Source organism: Mobula hypostoma, chromosome 4, assembly GCF_963921235.1.
Source record: "Mobula hypostoma chromosome 4, sMobHyp1.1, whole genome shotgun sequence".
In the NCBI taxonomy this organism is placed as follows: Eukaryota; Metazoa; Chordata; class Chondrichthyes; order Myliobatiformes; family Myliobatidae; genus Mobula; species Mobula hypostoma.
Genome location: NC_086100.1, coordinates 43132181 through 43156632, shown reverse-complemented (window position 1 = coordinate 43156632; position 24452 = coordinate 43132181). Strand labels below are relative to the sequence as shown.

Genomic DNA, 24452 nt, shown 5'->3' with positions numbered 1-24452 from the left:
AATAGCTCAGATCGCTCACGAGGCTCAGTTATGTCATAAACTATCTAAAAAATTTACAATTTGAGAGAATAGGAAAAGAAAGTCTTCTAAATAATCATTTTCAAAACTAATTTATCTTTACTATTGATCAGACACCTATTGATCTAGGTGCCTGTTTTATTTTCTTTAGCTTCTTGTAACTTCACTTAACAATGCAGCTATCTCATCAAGCAACAGCAGTTCCTTATCTCAAACATTACGGCATAATATTTCAGAAGTCTAAAGAGACCATTTATATCATATGGCAAACCCCACTATACAGGAAGAAACTGCAACTTACTTTAAAAATTAGATTACTATTTTTGCTACAATCTTTTCATGCCTTCAAATGTTTCATAACAGTTTCCAGGAAAAGGACAGCTACTGCATGCATCTAGCATGACCTGATCAGTCAGGATTGAATGAAACACTAGAAGCTGCACGTTCAGTTCTGTCTTCTCCAGAGAAGCAAAAGGCAACATATTTAAATATTTGGATTGATACTTAAAAACCTACAGATGACACAACACAACTTGTTATCTGATATTGTCAACAAGATGATACAGTTGCCAAATGGTACACTATGATACGAATCAGTTGCGGATATGGATGGAGAAGTGGCAGATGGAGATGTTGCACTTGGGAGATCAAACGCAAGGAGAAAGTAGAGAGTAAATAGCAATACTCTTGGAAACATTAATGTACAGGGGAATCCTGTGATCCAAGTCCACAGCTCCCTGAAAGTGGCAACAGGAGCAGCTAAGATAAAATAAGCATGGCTTGCTTGCTTTCATCAGTCAGGACAGTGAATTTTAGAGCAGCGGTCCCCAACCACCGGGTCGCGGACCGGTACCGGGCCACAGAGCATGCGCTACCGGGCTGCGAGGAAACCATATGATTTGGCGATAGGAGTCAGCTGCACCTTTCCTCTTTCCCTGTCATACCCACTGTTGAGCCATTACGCATGCGAGGTCATTACCCGCGCGTCATCCATTTCAGCACGGGAAGAAGATCAACTCCTCGAGCTTGCAAATGACGGCGGGCTGAAAAGTATGTTTGACATAACATCTCTGCCGGCATTCTGGATCAAAGTCAAGGCTAAATATCCTGAGATAGCCACGAAAGCACTGAAAACGTTGCTTCCATTTCCAACATATCTCTGCAATGAATGCAATGAAAACTAAATTGCGGAATAGACTGGACATAAGGAACCCCTTTCGAGTATCGCTGTCTCCCATCACCCCTCGATGGGACCGTCTTGTTGCAGGAAAACAATCCCAGGGCTCCCACTGTTTCAGCGATATTGGTGTGTTGCAATGATTTTATATGGTCATACGGGGAAAATATGTGCCGTGTGTTTAATATCCAAACGTTACTTAAAATGTTATGATGCTATTGACTTATATAACTATGTAACAATTACAGCACGGAAACAGGCCATCTCTGCCCTTCTAGTCCGTGCTGAACGCTACTCTCACCTAGTCCTACCGACCTGCACTCAGCCCATAACCCTCCATTCCTTTCCTGTCCATATACCTATCCAATTTTTCTTTAAATGATAATATCGAAATTGCCTCGACCATTTCTACTGGAAGTTCGTTCAACACTTACTTCAAGCTCCCCTGTCCTCCCCTGATAATTGACTTATCACTATATTCATGCGAGGAAAATATGGGCTGTGTGTTTAATATTAAATTCGTTAGATAAACCCTTTTAGAAACGAAATTGAGTGTATTAGCTAATTATCATCTGTATTCCAGTCGTGATTAACACCCACTCCCCCCTCCCCACCAAAAAGAATCACCATAAACGATTTGTGGAAAAAAATTGTACATGCATGCGCACTGGTGCCCGCGCAAGGCTTCATGGTCATTGTAGTCTTTCTCGGGGTAAACCCAGCATATTTGACTGCTATTCTTGTCCATTGGCAACACCGCCCCCCCCCCCCCCCGCCGGTCGGGCGGTCCACAGTGCAAAAAAGGTTGGGGACCCCTGTTTTAGAGGCAGGAAGTCATGTTGCAGCTGTGTACAGTTTTGGTCACCCCGTTACAGGAAAGATGTGGAGGTTTTATAGAAGGTGCAGAATTAGTTCACCAAGCTGCTGCCTGGATTACTGGTGATTAGCTCTAAAGTGAGGCTGGCAAACCGCGATTGTTTTCTCTGGCACGTTCGAGGCTGAAGAGAGACCTGGCAGAGGTTCATGAGGCACAGCTACGGTAGATGGTCAGTGATGTCCTCTCAGGGTAGGAATGCCAACTACTGGAGAAGTTTAAGATGGGAAAATTTTAAAGGAGATGTGCAGGGAAAGTTCTTTGTTACCCAGGTAATGGTAGATGCCTAAAATGTGCTGACAGAGGTGATGTTGGAGAAGACCTGATAGTTACACTTCAGTTGTATTTAGAAGGTATGGGAACATACGGTGGGGGGGTGTGCGGGGGAAGAGATGGAGGGTGCAGAAGCCAGGTATCTATTTTATACCTGCATTGTATTTTGTGCTGTGCATTTCTTCCGTTTATTATGGTAACTAGTTGCATCGGTGAGCCGGCTGGTGGCATAGCAGCATCAGCGCCAGACTTCGGAGCGAAGGCTCCCGAGTTCGAATCCAGCTGGCTCCCTTGCATGCTTTCCATCCGTGCTGGGTTGAGCATCAAGTTAGCAACTCAGCCTCGTAAAAATAAGAAAGCCTGCTAAAAAACACCAACACGACGGCGTCCCGATGACTCCACTCGGAGTTAAGGGCTTTCTTCTTCTTCTGGTTGCGTGGGTGGGGGTGTGGTAGAAGCAAAGAGTTTTAGTTGCATATTCCTGCTTTTGTCTTTGGAAGTGCAGTTAGATTTTAGAGTTGGAGCAGGGGAGTAAGCTGGGTAATATCTTTTTTTATTGACTACTTAAAAACTGCTCAATTACATTTAAAATAGCTGAATTACATTGAAGAAAGCTTAAATACATTTAATACACTTCATTTTGTTATATTGCTAGTTTCATTCATTTTACCGTTTCAAGATTGTCTGTTTTGCTATTTTCTTAACAAAGGACTAAATACATTCTTGAGTTTAGAAACTTGTTTTTGGATTGAAAGAAAGCATTCATATAGGATTAATTCCCATCCCATGCTTAGTTTCTAAGCGTGTTGGTTTGCTCAAGTAGCCACTACAGAGGGGTAGAGATCACGTGCAGACAGGTAGCCAAACAGTGTGCAAAACAGCCTGCTCCTGTTCCGTCCTGTTCCTCCCACTCAAGGGAATATGACAGTGGATATATATGCGCTTTCTATCTTTTATAAGCAGCAATTATCAAGATTCTGAAATTCTCTTCAATTGGCCCTTAACTTTCAATAAAATCTCATTCTTCCACTAATCTTTCTGAAAACAATAATGTTACATATCAATGAAAAAGCTGCATATTCTCCAATCAACAGGTTGTGTTAGAAAAGCAATTCAGTGATACACAAATAAAACTGAAGGATCAATCATTAAAAATGAATCTTCTAGTTCAATTAATAGAAAATATTGTCCAACACCATGAAAGAATACATCATAAAAATGGTAATATTCAAGTTATTGACCACATCTTAAAGAGACTTACTTTGAGATTAAAATGTGTACAATGCTGAATTACATATAGTCCACACATCTGTTAACATTCTACCCAAGTGGCCTCTAACTCTACTTCATTCAAGCACAAGAACATAACTTCTCTCCTTCATGTTTTTACACATCTTCTAAAAATTCACCCATACCATATGGCCCAACCACTCTACCCAGTAATGAGTTTGACAATGTCCGAATACAGAATTTAAAACAATAACTCACACGTATGAGAGTAATTTACAAGGAACAAGAAAGAAAACTGTAAAACCTACAAACAGGTAAAAACAACAAAGATTAATAAAGACAAAGGAGGGAAGTGAATACAGGACACCGTGAAACATCAACAGGATTGCACAATGTCAACGTGGCTTTAAGAGAGGAAGACAGTGTTTCACAAATCAGATGGAGTCTATAGAGGGTGCAACCGGTAAAGTAGACAAAGAAGAACCAGTAGGTGTGGTATATTTGGATTTCCAGAAGGCCTTTGATAATGTCCTGCAGAGGAAATTTGCAAGCAAAATTTAAGACATGGGTTTGGGGAGAATACACTGATATGATTGAAAATCAGTTCACAAACAGGAAATAGCACAAATACAAGAAAATCTGTAGATTTTGGAAATCAAAAGCAACACACTCAAAATGCTGGAGGAATTCAGCAGGCCAGCAGCATCTATGGAAACAAGTAAACAGTCAACGTTTTGGTCCTGATGGAGGGTTTTGGCCCAAAATGTCAAACGTTTACTCTTTTCCACAGATGCCGTCTGGCCTGCTGAGTTCCTCTAGCATCCTGTGTGGTGTTCAGTGGGAAACAGATTTTTTGTTGGGGTAACAGATGATGTCCACTGTTGTCCAGCAGTGATCATTGCTTGGTAACTGGTGGAGTGGTTGATAGCTTCAGCCACTGGATTAACACAGACCCGAATGAGCAGATAATACATAAACAGCATAAACGACAGTAAAAGAGGCCACAAGTTTTCAGAAAAAAAAGTGAATGCAATAATTCTTTGAACATTAGAATTGACTCACTCCACACAGATTTATGACATCCATTGAAAAAGTAGTGATATTATTACAGGACACCTACATCTGAACTTGACAGAAACCACTCAACTTTAAATAGTAGCACGCATAAAAGTTGCTGGTGAACGCAGCAGGCCAGGCAGCATCTTTAGGAAGAGGTACAGTCGACATTTCCGGCCGAGTCCCTTCGTCAGGACTAACTGAAAGAAGAGCTAGTAAGAGATTTGAAAGTGGGAGGGGGAGGGGGGAGATCCAAAATGATAGGAGAAGACAGGAGGGGGAGGGATGGAGCCAAGAGCTGGACAGGTGATTGGCAAAAGGGATATGAGAGGATCATGGGACAGGAGGCCTAGGGAGAAAGAAAGGGGGAGGGGGAAGCCCAGAGGATGGGCAAGGAGGACAGTGACAGAGGGAGAAAAAGAATATATAAAAAATAACGGATGAGGTATGAGGGGGAGGAGGGGCATTAACGGAAGTTAGAGAAGTCAATGTTCATGCCATCAGGTTGGAGGATACCTAGACGGAATATGAGGTGTTGTTCCTCCAACCTGAGTGTGGCTTCATCTTTACAGTAGAGGAGGCCGTGGATAGACATATCAGAATGGGAATGGGACATGGAATTAAAATGTGTGGCCACTGGGAGATCCTGCTTTCTCTGGCAGACAGAGCGTAGGTGTTCAGCAAAGCAGTCTCCCAGTCTGCACCGGGTCTCGCCAATATATAGAAGACCACATCGGGAGCACTGGACACAGTATATCACCCCAGCTGACTCACAGGTGAAGTGTCGCCTCTCCTGGAAGGACTGTCTGGGGCCCTGAATGGTGGTAAGGGAGGAAGCATAAGGGCATGTGTAGCACTTGTTCCACTTACAAGGATAAGTGCCAGGAGGGAGATCAGTGGGGAGGGATGGGGGGAACGAATGGACAAGGGAGTTGCGTAGGGAGCGATCCCTGTGGAAAGCAGGGAGAGGGGGGAGGGAACGATGTGCTTAGTGGTGGGATCCCGTTGGAGGTGGCGGAAGTTACAGAGAATTATATGTTGGACCCAGAGGCTGGTGGGGTGGTAGGTGAGGACCAGGGGAACCCTATTCCTAGTGGGGTAGCGGGAGGATGGGGTGACAGCAGATGTGCGTGAAATGGGAGAGATGCGTTTAAGAGCAGAGTTGATGGTGGAGGAAGGGAAGCCCCTTTCTTTAAAAAAAGTCAATAAGGTCATCATGGGTCCCAGTTATGCCTGCCTTTTTGTTGGCTTTGTGGAACGATCCATGTTCCAAACCTATAGTGGTATCTGTTCCCCACTTTTCCTTCGCTACATCAATGACTGCATTGGCGCTGCTTCCTGCACGCATGCTGAGCTCGTTGACTTCATTAACTTTACCTTCAACTTTCACCCTGCCCTCTAGTTTACCTGGTCCATTTCCGACACCTCCCTCCCCTTTCTAGATCTTTCTGTCTCTATCTCTGGAGACAGCTTATCTACTGATGTCTACTATAAGCCTACGGACTGTCACAGCTATCTGGACTATTCCTCTTCTCACCCTGTCTCTTGCAAAAATGCCATCCCCTTCTCGCAATTCCTCCGTCTCCGCCGCATCTGCTCTCTGGATGAGGCTTTTCATTCCAGGACGAGGGAGATGTCCTCCTTTTTTGAAGAAAGGGGCTTCCCTTCCTCCACCATCAACTCTGCTCTCAAATGCATCTCTCCTATTTCACGCACATCTGCTCTCACCCCGTCCTCCTGCCACCCCACTAGGAATAGGGTTCCCCTGGTCCTCACCTACCACCCCACCAGCCTCCAGGTCCAACATATAATTCTCTGTAACTTCCACCACCTCTGACAGGATCCCACTACTAAGCACGTCTTTCCCTCCCCCCACCCCTGCTTTCCGCAGGGATCGCTTCCTACGTAACTCCCTTGTCCATTCGTTCCCCCCATCCCTCCCCACCGATCTCCCTCCCGGCACTTATTCTTGTAAGAGGAACAAGTGCTACACATGCCCTTACACTTCCTCGCTCACTACCATTCAGGGCCCCAGACAGTCCTTCCAGGTGAGGCGACACTTCACCTGTGAGTCGGCTGGGGTGATATACTGCGTCCGGTGCTCCCGATGTAGCCTTCTATATATTGGTGAGACCCGGCGCAGACTGGGAGACTGGTTCGCTGAACACCTACACTCTGTCCGCCAGAGAAAGCAGGAAATCCCACTAGCCACACATTTTAATTCTACGTCCCATTCCCATTCTGACATGTCTATCCATCGCCTCCTCTACCGTCAAGATGAAGCCACACTCAGGTTGGAGGAAACAACACCTTATATTCCATCTGGGTAGCCTCCAACCTGATGGCATGAACATTGACTTCTCTAACTTCCGTTAATGGCCCACCTCCCCTTTGTACCCCATCCATTATTTATTATATTCTTTTCCTCTCTCTCCTTTTTCTCCCTCTGTCCCTCTCACTATACCCCTTGCCCATCCTCTAGGCTCCTCCCCCCCTTTTCTTTCTCCCTGGGCTTCCCGTCCCATGATCCTCTCATATCACTTTTGCCAATCAACTGTCCAGCTCTTGGCTCCATCCCTCCCCCTCCTGTCTTCTCCTATCATTTTGGATCTCCCCCTCCCACTCTCAAATCTCTTACTAGCTCTTCTTTTAGTTAGTCCTGACGAAGGGCCTCGGCCCAAAACGTCGACTGTACCTCTTCCTAGAGATGCTGCCTGGTCTGCTGCATTCACCAGCAACTTTTATGAGTGTAGCTTGAAATTCCAGCATCTGCAGATTTCCTCGTGTTTGCAACTTTAAATAGTGTGCGATTTTTAAAAACTTTCTTGATACCTACATAGAATCTAATCATACAGTATTATCCAATCACCAATTCAAGCTGAAAAGAGCTTTTACATAAATGGTAAATTTTTCTTCAGTGTTGCAGGATAACTACTTTGAAATCATTTCTTGAACTATTCATATATTACAGAGCAGAGAAAACATGTTCATGTTTCTGTTTGATTCCAATGCAATTCACTCCAACAAGTCACACCAGTGCCAAAGATGAGGAATTTCCAGCAAAAAATTAAATGCAGTGAGAATTAATTTTCCGTGATCCTGTTAGTTTCCAAAACAACTCAGTACATTCACTCCTTCTTACAAGGTTCAAATAATCATTTTGACATTTCCACAAATTGCAATTACTGTACTTAGAGGTTCTTAAAACTAAGCCAGTTATTTTCGGCAAACAACAAGGAAACATACATTTTAAAAACTATTGGAGGTAATTCCTCCTTTAATCCAAGCAGAGCAGGTATGCAGGTAATCCCACTGTGCAACTGTGAAGGAGTTTTGGGATTCCGTTTTTGGAATAGAATCTGTGGCCAATAATTTCCAAGGCAGGATTTTGTTTGACACTGAGGGAATCTGCATATAGTGACATTTGTTAATCCTGCATGCAAAGGATTTGATGGTGGCAGACTACTCTTACTAACGTGCCAAAGCAATGACAGAATGTGGCAAGAGCAGCAGGTCGACTTCAGCTGGAACACTGAAGGCTCAGAATTGTAACTCAAAAGTGTTTTACGTCTCTGAAATGCGGAGATGTAAAAAAAATAAACATTATTATGGATATGGGAAAAAACAAGGGGAAAAGCAGGTGGCTCACAAATTGTGAATTTCATACTGATCAATGTTCTGAAAAGAAACCCATTATCAGTTGCATTAAGAGAATGCCCATTTGGCAGAGTCTGGTTACCACGTTCTTGGACCCCTTTGCTACTAGACCCAGACGCTGTAAACTTGATGTGGTTGCTGAAGTACTAGAGCTACCCCAGCAGGGAAAAGCAAAGGGTGGAACACAGGGTAGATCTCTGATAAGGTGAAAGAATGTAGCCGTTAATCTGTTTAATGTGTTGTTACAGCTGTAATGCTGTGCAATAATACCCCCTCTGCCAGCCGATCACCCACAGAGATCAGTGGGTGCAAACATCAGTATCTGCAAACATCAACCTCTCTTTGCTTCATTCTGAGTTCCCCACCTGCTTTAAGAAGAGCACTATCATCCCAGTACCCAACAAAACTAAGGTAACAGCCTTAGGGTCTTCTGCCTAGCGGCACTGACATAAACATCAAGAGGTTTGCTGTGGCACGCATTTACTCCAGCCTCCCAGACAACCTCGACTCACTTAAATTTGCCTACCACTTAAACAGGTCTATAGCAGATGCCATCTCCTTAGCGTACACTCATAGTGGAAGCATCTGTATACTAAAGGCACCTATGTTAGACTATTATTTATTGACTACAGCTCTGCCTTCAATCCAATAATTTCAAGTAAACAAGTCATTTCAAGTCATGACAACAATGTTTCTTTCAGTGTCAGCAAAACAAAAGAGTTGGTCATTGACTTTAGGAAGGGAGGCTGGTACACATGCTCCTCTTTACATCAATAGTGCTGAGGTTGAGAGTTAGAAAGCTTCAAGTTCCCAGGAGTGAACACTACCAATAGCCTGTCTTGATGCTACCAGTTGGTGCCCTGGTTAAGAAAGCTCATCAATTTTTAACTGAGGCATCATAGAAAGCATCGTATCTGGCAGCATCACAGCTTAGAATGGCAACTGCTGTGCCCATGGCCACTGGGAACTGCAGAGAATTGTGGAAATAGCACAGCATGTCACAGAAACCAGCCTTCCCTCCATGGACTCTGTCTACACTTCTTAAAACTTATGTAAAGCAGCCAGCATAATCAAAGAACCTACCCACCCTGGCCACTTTTTTCTAGTACCTCCCATTGGGCAGAAGATGCAAAAGGCCTGAAAGCACATACCAGCCAGCTCAAGAACATTTACCCATTGTTATGCTTTGACTTCACAATCTATCTCGTTTTGACTTTGCATCTTCTTGCCTACCTGTATTATACTTTCTTTGTAACATTTACACTTTCATCAGCACTCTAGCACTTTCTTACATTGTACCACCTCAATTCACTCTTGTAATGAGTAATGAAACGCTCTGTATGAACAGCATCAAGAAGCTTTTCACTGTACTTCAGTACAAGTTACAACAATAAATCAGATTCCAATATTGCACGGCCTGCTGACTGGGTAAGGTTCAGGACTCTACACCGATTTCTCCAGCATTAGATAACTCAGTCTAACTATCCAAATCAGGACTGATCATCTCTGTGCTCCTTTCCGAGCCAGTCTCTTCCCTTTATACCATCCACAGCCCTCCTACATTGTCTCTACTGCCTATAGTAACTCTTTTCCTTCCTTGGTTGTCAGAGGAGAAACAGATAATTGTTGCTCTTACTACAGATGCTGCTTGACCTGCTGAGGTTTTCCACACTACCTGTTTTATGAAGTTGTATTATGCTTAAATTACATTGTTTGTAGTATTTTCTTTTTGGTATTGTTATCTTTTGGAATTTTATTATACTTTAACATTGTATTAATGTTTATATGGCTTACCTTTTTTGTATACTTACTCAATAAAAAGATTTAAAAAGAAAGAAAGAAAGAAGTTGTAACACTGCCAGCTCCAACATTGACAGACTTTAATTCCATACTATCAATTGTGGCATAGGAACTCAGAAGCTCCAATATGACACTGTGAGGCAGGAAAGAGACAGCTCAAAGAACTAGGTGAAAGCTATGCAATCTCTTTAAAAACAAATCAGTAAAATGCTGAATCCAAAGGCAGGGTCAGAATCTCTCCCCAAAAAAGTGACTGAAACAGGAATAAGGAAAGCCAACTCCAGTGACGCCCTCCCATTAGGGAAATGTTTGGAACACAACCCTATCATAACCAACAACCTAATCTGTCAGAGAAACAAGTGCAATACCTCACTGACACCCTCGGATCAGGGCACAAGTGAGAGTCTGCAATGATGCCCACATTACTCAAAGCATGATGGGTACAGATGAACAGTAGACATAGTATTGCGAAACTCTTACTTCCATCAGTTTTGGCCCAAAGCTATGGCTGCAGAAACACTGCAGGGAAAAAAAATCATTGCCCAACACCTGCTAAACACTGCAAAGAAAGCTCAGCATCTTGAGCGACCAATAACTCCCATCAACAGTTGTGACAGTTCCCAGACAATTCCGATGCACATCATAATCAGTGCAATATATCATCATGCCATATCCACATAAGCTAAGTTTTAAGCTTAATTTTAAATGTTCTAAAATTCTGCCTGATTTTTCTAGTTCTTGATGAATTTTCTGTAGAACGATCCAGTGAGGTTTTGCATTTAAATCATGCCTTTACTTTAAAGATTTGTGTTAGCCTCCGAAAAAAATGCAGAACCTTTTTAATATTTTTGTGAAAAGGTATTACAAAAACAGTTCGATTATTCTTGCACTGTGCAGCCTCTTGACGATACCTCTTTCCATCCTGTCTCCTATAAAAATGCCATTCCTTTTCTCAGTTCCTTCATCTTTGCCACATCTGTTCCCAGGATGGGGCTTTCCTTTCCAGAACACCAGAGATGTCCTCCTTCTACAAAGAACAAGGTTTCCTTTCCTCCACCATTGATGCTGATCTCCCCCACATCTCCATTTGCTAGACATCTGCCCTCACTTCATCTTCCTGCCGCCTTAACACAGATTGAATTCCTCTTGTCCTCACTTACCAACCCATGAGCCTCTGCATCCAAATATCATTCTACTTAGCTTCTGCCATCTTCAATGGGATCCTACCAATAAACACATCTTTACCTCCTTCCACTCTCCACAGGGATCTGTGATTTTCTTGCCCATTTGTCCCTCCCCACCAAACTCCCTCCTGGCACTTACCTCTTCATGGAGGTGTACTACACCTGCCTATTCACCTCCTCTCTCACCTTCATTCAGGGCCCAAAACTGTCCTTCCAACTGAAGCAACACTTCATCTGTGAATCTGCTGGGGTCATCTACAGTATTGAATGGTCTCAATATGGCCTCCTCCACAATGGTGAGACCCGACATCGATTGGAGAACCACTTCCTCAAGTGTCTTTGCTCCATCCGCAAAAAGCAGAATTTCTCTGAGTCAACCATTTTAATTCCAGTCCCCATTCCCATTGCAACATGTTGGTTCATGGTTTCCTCTTTTACCACAATGAGGCTACTCTCAGGTTGGAGTAGCAGCACCTCATGTTCCATCTGGGTAGCCTCCAACCTGATGGCATGTCAAATTATTTCTCCAACTTCCAGTAATTTTCCACTCCCCCCTCCCTCTTCATCAATTCCCGTTCTGGCCCAACTCTTCTTCCCTCTTCTCCTCCCCTGCCCATCACCTCTGCCTGGTAAACCTGGTAATTCTTCCCTTTCTCCCGTGACACAACCACCTCTCCTATCAGATTCTTTCTTCACCAGCCGATCACCCTTTCCACCTATCACCTCCCAGCTTATTACTCCAACACCCCCCCCCCCCGACCCACCTGGCTTCTCCAATCACTCTCCCGCTTGTCTTCCTTCCTCTCCCCCACATCGGACATCTTCCCCCTTCCTTTCCAGTCCTGATGGAAGCTCTCAGCCTGAAACTTCAACTGTTTATTCACTTCCATAGGTGCTGCCTGACCTGCTGAGTTCATTCAGAATTTTGTATAGGTTGCTCAGCTAAAAACTTGTCTTCATCCACGTTTCACCTCTTCCCTTTATATGTACCGTAGTGCAAAAGTCTTAGACACAGACACAAACACAAACACACACACCCCACCCCCAGGCGCCCAAGACTTTTACACAGTACTGTATTTGTCAATGTGGAGTGGATGGGAGGAAAGGATGTTGTGAATGGCAAGGGCAGAGTCTTGTGGAAGGAATGTGGGACAGGCGGCAGAAAAGGAGTGCCGAGGGGACAGGCGGCAGAAAAGGAGTGCCAGGGGGACAGGCGGCAGAAAAGGAGTGCCGGGGGACAGGCGGTAGAAAAGGAATGCCGGGGGGACAGGCGGTAGAAAAGGAATGCCGGGGGACAAGCGGCAGAAAAGGAGTGCCGGGGGACAAGCGGCAGAAAAGGAGTGCCGGGGGACAGGCGGCAGAAAAGGAGTGCCAGTGGGACAGGCGGTAGAAAAGGAGTGCCAGGGGGACAGGCGGTAGAAAAGGAGTGCCGGGGGACAGGCGGCAGAAAAGGAGTGCCGGGGAGACAGGCGGTAGAAAAGGAGTGCCAGGGGGACAGGCGGTAGAAAAGGAGTGCCGGGGAGACAGGCGGTAGAAAAGGAGTGCCGGGGGACAGGCGGTAGAAAAGGAGTGCCAGGGGGACAGGTGGCAGAAAAGGAGTGCTGCGGGGTCAGGTGCCATGGGTGCAGATACATCCAGCCCTGAGACACCAGGCAAGGTCAACTTATTCCAAACAATTGGTTTATTGATCAAAAAAGACACATACATTTGAATGCTGTTCATAGACTTCAGTTCAGCATTCAACACAATCATTCCTCAGACACTGATTGGAAAGCTGAGCCTACTGGGCCTGAACACCTCCCTCTGCAACTGGATCCTAGACTTCCTGACTGGGAGACCTCAGTCAGTCCGGATCGGGAGCAGCATCTCCAACACCATCACACTGAGCACGGGGGCCCCCCAGGGCTGTGTGCTCAGTCCACTGCTGTTCACTCTGCTGACCCACGACTGTGCTGCAACACACAGCTCGAACCACATCATCAAGTTCGCTGATGACACGACCGTGGTGGGTCTCATCAGCAAGAACGATGAGTCAGCATACAGAGAGGAGGTGCAGCGGCTAACGGACTGGTGCAGAGCAACAACCTATCTCTGAATGTCAACAAAACAAAAGAGATGGTTGTTGAATTCAGGAGGACACAGAGTGCCCACTCTCCACTGAACATCGACAACTCCTCTGTAGAAATCATTAAGAGCACCAAATTTCTTGGTGTACACCTGGCGGAGAATCTCACCTGGTCCTTCAACACCAGCTCCATAGCAAAGAAAGCCCAGCAGCGTCTCTACTTTGTGTGAAGGCTGAGAAAAGCCCATCTTCCACCCCCCATCCTCACCACATTCTACAGAGGTTGTATCAAGAGTATCCTGAGCAGCTCCATTACTGCCTGGTTCAGAAATTGCACCGTCTCAGATCGCAAGACCCTGCAACAGATAGTGAGGTCAGCTGAAGGGATCATCGGGGTCTCTCTTCCCGTCATTACACACATTTGCATCACATGCTGCATCCGTAAAAAAAAAAAAGCAGCATTATGAAGGACCCCACGCACCCCTCATATAAACTCTTCTCCCTCCTGCCATCTGGCAAAAGGCACCGAAGCATTCAGGCTCTCACGACCAGACTGTGCAACAGTTTCTTCCCCCAAGCCATCAGACTCCTCAATACCCAGAGTCTAGTCTGGCACCAACACACACACACACACACACACACACCTGAACACCACTCCAATCCCTTTGCAATTTTTGCTCAATTCCTTCTAAAACATTGTTTTCATTTATTATATTGTAATTTGTTCTTTACTGTGCCTATTGTCTTGTTTATTAATTATTGTACTGTCTTGCACTGTTTTGTGCACTTTATGTAGTCCTGTGTAGGCCTGAAGTCTAATGTAGTTCTGTGTTGTTTCACGTAACCTAGTGTAGTTTTGTGTTGTTCCAGATAGCACCATGGTTGAAATGACAATAAAAGCGACTTGACTTGATTACAGAATGCAACTCTGGTGCTTCCTGCTCCCTCCCTTCTCCCTTCCCCTTTTCCCAATCAGGAGTCCCCACTCCCTGGCCCCTTCCCAATCTCAGTCCACAATACAGACTCATATCAGAATCAAGTTCTCATCACTCACACGTCATGAAATTTGTTTTTTTGTGCAGCAGCAGTAGAGTGCAATTACTACAGTACTGTTCAAGAGTTTCAGGCACCCTAGTTATATCTCTGTGCACATAGATAAGACTTTTCCACTACTGGATAATCCAAGGAAATCTGAAGCCATGCACAGGCGTAAACAGAGTGGTCTACATTGCATTTTATCTGCCTCATTGTCTGGACAAGACACAGATGAAGCCACCTGATCCCAGGTCTTAGCAAAATGCACAAGTTATCAATAACATTGGCAACTTTAAGAAATAGAAAACAGCCCATTCAGACTGCAGGTCTAAGATGCTTCAATGGGCTGGACAATGTTACAAATGAGTAAAATTTAAGGAAAGAATAAAGGAAAGGACAAGTAGCAATAAAAATATATGGAGGAAATGAAATTTGACGATGTGTTACATTATTGATGGGAGATGATTGAGTACACCAAATGAAAATAAATGCGAAAAAATACTGAAATCAAAGATGAAAATTTAATAAATACTATCCAAAATTTAAAGTAACAATTGTGGAGCCTGGTGTGTACCAGAATTGTTTTACAACACCAGGAGCAACTCTAGTGATTCCTAGAAGTTGCTGTGTGAAAGCACCAATTTTGAAAAAGTACAGTCGATATTCCATTGAACATAATCAATTCAATACAGGGCAGATGGCAACACTGAAGAGCAAACTCGAGTGACTCTGAGGCAAGTGGAAAATTTCCTCCTTACCCAGCAGTGCTCCCATAGAATTTCTAATCCCAAGCATCAAGCCTGGACCCCAACTTACATCACCACTTACAGGAAAGAAAACAAAGTTCTAGTCTTAGTGTGCTGAAATCAATGATCAGAGGGCTATACAGCTCCATCAGTGATGCAAAACAATGATGAGAATCAACTAGCAACCTACTATACAAACTGGTCAATCATATTCTCAGCATTAGTGGGAGGGAGAGGCACAGAATCAGAATCAGGTTTATTATCACCGGCATGTGACATGAAATTTGTTAACTTAGCAGCAGCAGTTCAACACAAGACATAATCTAGCAGAGAGAGAAAATAATAATAATAAATACAATAAAACATAATAATAAACAAGCAAATCAATTACGTATATTGAATAGTTTAAAAAAAACATTCAAAAACAGAAATATTAAAAAAAAAGTGAGGTAGTGTCCAAAGCTTCAATGTCCATTCAGGAATCGGATGGCAGAGGGGAAGAAGCTGTTCCTGAATCGCTGAGTGTGCGCCTTCAGGCTTCACAGAGATGGAACGGAGGTAATAAATAGGGAAAATGTGCTGGTTGCTGGGACTGCAGTGAAAGAAGAGAAGTAGGGTTCACAGCAGTGTTCTCAACCACTGCTGAGAAAAGCACAGCCCTGGGAATCTGCAACATGGAACTCAGACACTATGATGACCTACTACATCGAGCGAAATATGGGTAAAGAAACCTCCCCCTAATAGCTACCTACACTCCTACCTCAGAGTGGTGAATCAATGTCTCTCCACGCTTTACAACATTTGGAAGAATGCGCCCTCAATGACAGACTTCAAAGTTCAACACTAGGAGCGGCTTGGGTAAGCACAACCACAGACCAAACTATCACAGAGCTAATTAATGTAACTGTTTGATTAGGTCTACAGTAGCTGGTGGATGAAAAGGATAAACTACCTGACCTTGTTAATCTGCCTGCTCATGTCCTAATCAATCTCACAAACAATAGATCATTAAAACTGCGGCCCTGCCACATTTAAATCAGGAGTGCCAATACCAAAAGTCTAGTCTCAAAGAACATCTTCATTCTCAATAGTGACAGGTCGCCAGTGCTAAAGGCACTGAGCCAGTAGATTTTGTCCGAGATAACCACTTGGCATTGCTGGCTAAACGTGGCTGTTCAAGTTCATGTGACATTAAGAAACAGCTTTGAGGACTGAACACTTGTGCTCCAGAACAAGCCCTGCCTTTAGCCAGGCTGTTCCAGTACAGCAACGATACTGGCATTGATACAACAATAAGGACAATTGCCCAAGTGCATCCTGCTACTAGCAAAGCGGTAACAAATCCAATCTGCCGGTTACCACTCCACCATCAGCGAAGTAGTCGAAGATACCATTCACAGTGCTATCCAGTTCCATGTTAATCTGCTCAAACATGCCTAGATTAGAGTCGATCAAAACCACTCAGTTCCAGTTCACAGCCTTGGCACAGAGTGGAACAAGGATTGAATTCCAGAAGGAACGTGAACAACCACATTTAGCCAGCAATAACCATTAACGTCCATCTTCTAAAATTTTGTGTGGGTTTTCAGGCTCCTGAACCTCCACCCTGATGGTAGTAACAAGAAGTGGGCAAGTTTCAGGAGGGGAGGGTGCCACTTTCTCGAGGCACCTCTTGAAGATGACCTCGCAGGTGAGGTATGTTGTGCCATGATAAAGCTGGCAGGGTCTGCAGCCTTTTTCAATCCTGTTTATTGAAGCCTTCGGTGATCATGTAACCATTCAGAATGCTCCCCGTGGTATACTTGCAGAGCTTTGGTGACATACATACATATCTACATATAGCTACTGGCATGCCTTATTCGTGACCATGTCAATGTGTTGAGTCCAGGATTGACCCCCAAGTTGTTGATCCCAGGAACTTAACACACAAAATGCTAGGGAAACTCAGCTGGTCATGCAGCAACTATGAAGAAAATAAACTGTCAACATTTTGGGCCAAGACTTATCAGTCCTGATCCATCCAGTTTCTCCTGCATGTTGTGTGCTTCCCAAGATTTCCAGCATCTGTAGAATCCCTTGTGACTCAGGGTCTTGAAGTTGCTGAACATTTCCACTGCCGACCCACATCGCCCCTAAAGTCTTCACTCAATTCGTTTGTCCTGGTGACACTGGCTGTGAAGTTAGTTATTGCGACACCAGTCAGTCGGGTAATTCAGCGAATTTCCATACTTCCTCATCCCCATCTGAGATTCTGTCAACAACAGCAGCGTCATCAGCTAATTTATAGGCAGCGGCATGAGTGAGGAGGGATTAGAGCAGTGAACTAAGCACACATCCTCGTGGTACGCCTTTGCTGATTGTCAGTGAGGAGGAGGTATGACGACTGACCCACACCGACTCTGATAAGGATATTGAGAATCCAGTTGCAGAGGGAGCAATCAGCGCCAGATTGTAATGTTTGTTGATTAGTACTGAGGGGATGACTGTGTTGAATGCCAAGCTACAGTCGATAAAACAGCAACAGCTTTTGTCTAGGGGGTCCAAACCAGTGAGATTGCATCCACTGTAGACCTCTTGTGCCAGGATGCAAATTGCATCAAGTCCAGATCCTTGCTGAGGCAGGGGTTAATCTCAGCCATGACCAACCACACAGAGCACTTCATCCCGGTCAATGTGTGTGCAACAAGGTAACAGTGGTTGAAGCAGCTGCTCTTCTTGGGCACTGGCACAATTGATGCCCTTTTGAAGCAGTGAGATGTTGGAAGATATCCTTGAACCCCCTGGCCACAGTGGTCAGCACAGGTTTTCAGTGCCAGCTACAACATCAGGGCCTGATGCCTTGCAAGTGTTCCCCCTCTTGAAGGACGCTCCGACATAGGTCACCGAGAGAGACCATTGGGTCAGCGGATATTGTGGGGATTCACACGGGTGTTGCGATATTCTCCCTTTTGAAGCATTGGGGAGTGAAGCATCATGACCAGTTGTGCTGTTAGGTTTTGTCTTATGGTGTCAGGCTTCTGATTATGCCACTAAATGCAGATGGATTTGCCTTTGTCTTTCACAATGGGCTTCCGTGGGTCATAACTGAACTTCTAAAAGGATTCTGAATCGCCAGTCGTAAATAACACACGTGGTTCTCAACAGACTGAATTTCCAGGTTCGTCCAGGACTTCCAGTATGTTCAAAGGCACACCCTCTTTCACATAGCACTGGATGAAACCAGTGATGGTTGTGGCATATTCGTCCAGATCCAAAGATGAAACTTTCTATGGTCCAGTCCACCGATTCCAAGCAGTCCTGTAAACACTCCTTATCCATACCTTGGCAGTCCTCACCACCGGTGCCGCGGCCCCTTGTCCCTGCCTGTACACCAGGAGAAGTAGTACAGCCAGTTGATCAGACTTGCCAAAGTGCGGGAATGTAACATCACAACCAGCCTTCTCGGTGGAGATCAAGTGTTTCAGCTCTTCTGGTACCACAGGTGACACGTTGGTGGTACGATGTCAAAGACTTCTGCAAGCTAGCGTGGCTGATGATCAGGAGGAGGGCACCAGGGTACACTGTCTCATGACTACTGATCAGTGCTCAGCTCCTCCACAGCCAACGTGATTAAAGATGTCTGAAAGATTAGCTTTATTTGTCACATGTACATCCAGTGAAATGCGTGGTTTGTTTTTGATACAAACACAGTCCAAACGTGCTGCAATAGGCCACAAGTGTCACCACGCCTCTGGCCCCAACACAGCATGCCTACAACTTACTCTTTAATCCTCTGAAATGCGGTAGGAAACTGACTCACCCGGCGGACACCCACGTGGTTACGGCGAGAACACACCAAATCCTTACAGACAACTGCAGGAATTGAACCTCAAATCACTAGCGGTGTAATGCCTTATTCTAGCAGCTTGATGGCTGCCAGTCAACATTTAACACCAGGATTACTTCATCAGCTCGTCTCCAACCTGTGCGCTGTACCAGCAAGGTCAAGGGCAGCAGGCACTTTGCAACAGCACCACCTGCAGATTGCCCAGTCACACACCATTCCACTTCAGAAATGTATCGTCATTACTTAATCATCTCCGGTTTAAACCAACGGGTCTGCGCTCACCAGGTTGGTTCCAGTTCAAGGCCGTGACTTAGTGACACCTTCCCTAGAACAATTAGGCTGAGGCAATAATTACTGAACTCACCTGCAATACACATCTCTGCAATGAATAAAGTCAACTTTCAGCATATTTCCTTATGACATGCAAAGCTACATTGCAAATAAGTTAATACATGTACGAGCCAAATTCACTATGGAAGAAGATACTTATGTGAATTATTTAACAGAGCAAACATTCAACATTCACTGATTCCAAGATATTTCAACAGACCCACTGCTCAGATAACAAGTCAAATATTTACCTGCTGGCATGATTCTGTGCATAGCAACTGACAGGAAAAAAATGGAATCACTGTAATAGGCACCAGAGCCAGCACTGAAGAGATTCTGCATTGCTTCAACAACAGGGAATAACTTCTGAGTCATGGCATCAACATCATGGAATGAAACCTGTCAGGGAAAATATACAGTTCATTATAAACTTCACAACTTACACAGAAGGCAGCAGCAGTGCTGGAAATATTGAAACTATCATTAGCCAAAGACATTCATGGCCCCAAGGAACTGTCATTTGTAAATTCTACTTAATTCTTGTGGTCGCCCAATCACTCCATCTTGACACCAACTGTTCAACATTGGTAAGGAAATGACATTGGGCCTGTACTCACTTGAGCTGAGAAGAATGGGGGAGGGGGGAGTGGGAGTCCTGCTGAAGGGTTTCGGCCAGAAACATCAATTGTACTTTTTCCCATAGATGCTGCCTGGCCTGCTGAGTTCCTCCAGCATTTTGTGTGCGCTGCTCAGATTTCCAGCATCTGCAGATTTTCTCTTGTTTGGGAGGGGTATCACATTGAAACCTATTGAATATTGAAAGCCAAAGATAAGAGTGTACTGGGAGAGGACGTGGGGGAGCCTAGGACCAGAGGGCACTACCTCAGAATACAAAGACATCCTTTAGGACAGAGATGAGAAGGTATTTATTTAGCCAGAGTGGTGAAACTATAGAATTCATTGCCACAAGTGGATGTGGAGGCCAAGAAATTGGGTATATTTAAAGTGAAGATACTTGATTAATATGTAATGGCATCGGGTTATTGGGAGTAAGCAGGAAAATGGGGTTGAGAGGGATAATAAATCAGCCATGATCAAGTGGTGAAGCGAACTTGATGGGCCAAATGGCTTAATTCTGCTCCCATGATTTATGGTCTTATTGTGGGATCACAGCACGCTTGATCTGTCTGCCTCCAGTCTGAATAAAGGGATTCCAGAAATCTCGTTTCAGCGCAGGAGGGTTTTTATGACTATCCGTTTGTTTACACAGAGATTAAATCTTCCTCAAGAGGGTGGCAGAGTAACCAAGGTTCAGTCCTGTTCTCCAGTGCTCTGTGTGGCGTTTGCATCGTGTGCCTGTGATCCTGTGTCTTCCCTGCGTGCTCTGGTTCCCTCCCATCGCCCCCATCAGCTGGACTAAGCCTGCAATTCACCCTGAATGCAGATGGATGGTGGGAGGATCAGGGTGGAGACAAGGAGCACGTGCACATGCAAAAAAGAATAGGTTACAGGGAAATGCGGGGGAGCAGGATTAATGCCATTGCTCCGACAGCCAGCATAACCTTAATAGGCTGCATGACCTCCCACCATCCATCTGCATTCAGGGTGACCTTGTTGTAAGAAAATGAGATACAAATAACCCTGTCAACTTGACAAATCTTTAAGCATCATAACTTGAACTAATAAAATGGATCGTCAATGAAGTCTGAAAACTTCACCCAAAACACCACAGGCAAAATGGACAAATTACAATGACTTACAGAGCTCATGTTCAACTGTAAGTCTGAAGGTCAAAAATGAAGAGATAGCGAACCTTCCAAGTGGTCCTAAAACACTTAAAGAGTTCCTTGAGTCAAATATTAGCAAACATGTTAACTTTTTTTGCATATAGTGTTAGTTAAAACATCATATGACAATGTGTATTCTGAGCTACAATCATCAGTAGCAAGTACAGGCCCTTCACAAGATGGCTACCCTTCTTGGAGATCAGCTGTAAGTTATTAGACCAGGCCTTACGGGGAGCCTAACTGTGCAACATCCAAGTCAAACTGCAATTTCCAGCAATGTAAGTCAAGTTAAATCCACCAATTACAAACCAGCTTTACTGAAAGCTGCTATCTTTCACTGCCACCCAAGTAGATCCACCAAAACTTATAGAATGACAAAAAAAATGCCTCGCTTACTATTTGCATCCTTACCCACAGGTTAGGATTTGTCTATTCTATACTGGGCACCTGGTTCCAAGAAATAAACCCTCATTGCTACAGCCCCTCAAACAAAGTAAAACATCCCAGATCACTTTACATGAGTGCCAAACAAAAGTTAATGGGAGATGTACAAGGCACAATGCACAACCTAACTTTGTATTTAACTCCAGAAGTGAGGTCACCCAACTGTAATACAGTTTCAACACGTTCAGAGGACAAGCTCCAATTAGTTATAGAGTCACACAGCATGAAATCAGACCCTCCGGTCCACGTCAACTATCAGTATCCATTGACACTGATGGCATTTTATTCACCCCAAATTCCTGACTAACTTCCCACGGGTTCTACGATTCATACACACCGGCAACAATTCACAGTCACCAATTCATTACTATCAGCTTTATATCTCTGGGATGCTGGAAGAAACTAAAGCTCGAGTAAGCTGACACGACCACAGGGAGAATGTGCACAACTGCACATAGACAGACAGCGTAGAAGGTGGGATTAAGCCAGGTCACTGGAGCGGTGCTGCAGCTCAGCTAGCTGCCCCATTGTGCTGCCCTGTGGAGTGATTCATCGGCAGCTCTTCGCTCTTGAAATGCAGATTTTTTTTAAAAGGGTAAATACTTCTGCTAAAACAGCAGGGCAATGAATATAATATGAGCACATTAAGCATCTATCCACTGACAATGCCAACGATTACTCCGCAGTTCAAAAATAGATACCTGCATACAACTCTTGGCATGTTTAGCTGGCTTTCAGCATTTCAATTTGCAGGATTAACTGGTCAGTGATTGAAACATCAGCTCCTCCCATCAGAATCAATTTCTGCAGAATGAAACAAACTAGCTCCTGGAGGACAGGACTGCAAATATGGTTTTTTTAAAAATATGTCGTGGCAACTGCACCAATTTTATATTTTGGTGGGTAAACCTGTTAATTCTGCAGGAAAGCACAGCATATCACATTTTATTTCTGATTTCCAATGGAGGAAAGTATTCCATAATCTGTTCCAGGCGACCAACACGAACAGGTACTATTTAAATTTTCCATTTGTACATCCAGTATCTATGTCCAACATGGAAGTGCCCTTAACCAAATGAGTAAACCACAGCTGGTGGCTTCCGTAAGGAATCTTTCTCAATATTTGTTTAATGGCTCTTTTTCAAGTTCCATTCAGATTTCAAAACTTCAATTACAATTGGAAGAGCTTTCTGTGGTGGTCAGGAATTAATTGATGAGAAGGATATTTCCATATATTGCTGGAGAAGGAGATGCTCACTTTCTAAATGGATCTTACTGGATTTCAATGATGGGATAATGCCATAGCAAATTGCAAAATGAGTAGCCTTTATTGAAAAAACTACTCCCCGCACCACATTCATTCAAGCAAAAACTTGTCATAATGTCAAAGATTAAACAAGCATTCCTGTCATTCTCAAACCAAAGTATCACTCAAAATAATCATGTCTCCAACATTGATCCAATATAAGACAGTATTCTACAAGTCTGACAGTATTCAATAAATCAAAAACCTGCTCTATTCAATGCCTCTATTCTTGAAAGTGATGTGAGTTGTATTTACTGACATTTCCAGCAACAACATGTGGACATTCAAAATAAACGTAGAACTTCAATCAATTCCATGTCAATTCAAGCAGAACTGTGCCCTTTGAAATACTGGGACACGAGACGAGGACAAGGAGGAAGGTCACAGTTTAAACTCATTTCAAACAACCAGTGCTGAAGTTCTCTCTGAACTGGTCACAAATTCGCAATAAATTCACACATAAAATGTGTTCAAAGTCAAAACTGAGTTTATTGTCAAATGCATGAGTACACACATGCCTGAGGCTACGTCCACACTACGCCGGATAATTTTGAAAACAAAGCTTTTTCTCTTCGTTTTGACCCTCCGTCCATACTAAAGCAGCGTTTTCATCCCCCGAAAATGGAGATTTTCAGAAACGGTCTCCAGAGTGAATAAATCTGAAAATGCCTAATATCCGTTGTAGTGTGTACAGGGTAAACGGAGAGATTTAAAAACGCTGTCATGACAACACCACAACAACAATGCTTTTTCTGCTTCTGCTTGGTACTGCGCATGCACTGCCGTACGGCTGTTATAACACACAGTTGGTGTGAACGGTGTGAAAGTTAAATTATAAAGTGAGCTTTTTTGACTATTTAAAAACGCTGTCATGACGTGCCGGAACAGATGGCAGCAGCGCGGCATTTCGTTGTTTTCTTGAACGCAACCCCCCATATAACCTAACAATTTCAGAACAGACGGCAACGAGACTGAAGCCAGAAGAGTTAGAAATGTACTCACCAAATACTTTGACCCATAGCTTACTGAATAAATAAGTATACTCACTTTGCTTGTATGAAGGTGTTTTACCTATTTATCCAAGTACTTCTCTGACAAAAGATGTGTAACAGCCTAATGCAGTATTGTATGGAAATACAAGATAACACTGATGCAGACATGTTTTATACATTTAACAAGGTGCTTTATTAATGCAACAGAGTTAGTCAGTTTTTCAATGCTCGTCGTCAGCCAGGTCACACTGTCCGTGAACTCCCTATCAAACGCGCACCAAGTATACCGTTTCCTCTTCGCTTGTTTTCTGTGTGTCCTGCGCGTGCCCAGTAGAGGAGATTCGCCCAAACATCCCTGTTAGTGTGGACAGAGATATTTTGAAAAATGCTTAATGTGGACGCCTGTCATTTTTACTCGAAACCAGCATTTTCAAAATTATCCGGCATAGTGTGGACGTAGCCTAAATGGTGAAAAAGAGGTTACTACCCATTACAATACAAATCATTGTTATCGCCATTACCCGCCTCCAATTGTTACAACTGAACCAAGTTGAGCTCAGCCCATTGCTCTGAAGATAGCCAAGCTAAAGAAAGCCCGGGAGACTGAGCACATTGCAAGTAATTCACCAGCAGCAGGCAAAACTCCATCACC

General features: G+C 44.0%; 1 protein-coding gene across 1 annotated transcript in view; it reads right to left on the bottom strand.

Moving 5' to 3' along the window:
• Positions 1 to 24452, bottom strand: part of xxylt1 (xyloside xylosyltransferase 1) — a 175292-nt gene that overhangs the window by 138865 nt on the left and 11975 nt on the right. The window contains exon 2 of the mRNA XM_063044860.1: positions 19523 to 19670. Within this exon, the coding sequence (XP_062900930.1) occupies positions 19523 to 19670 (148 nt within the window). The remainder of the gene's footprint in view (positions 1 to 19522; positions 19671 to 24452) is intronic.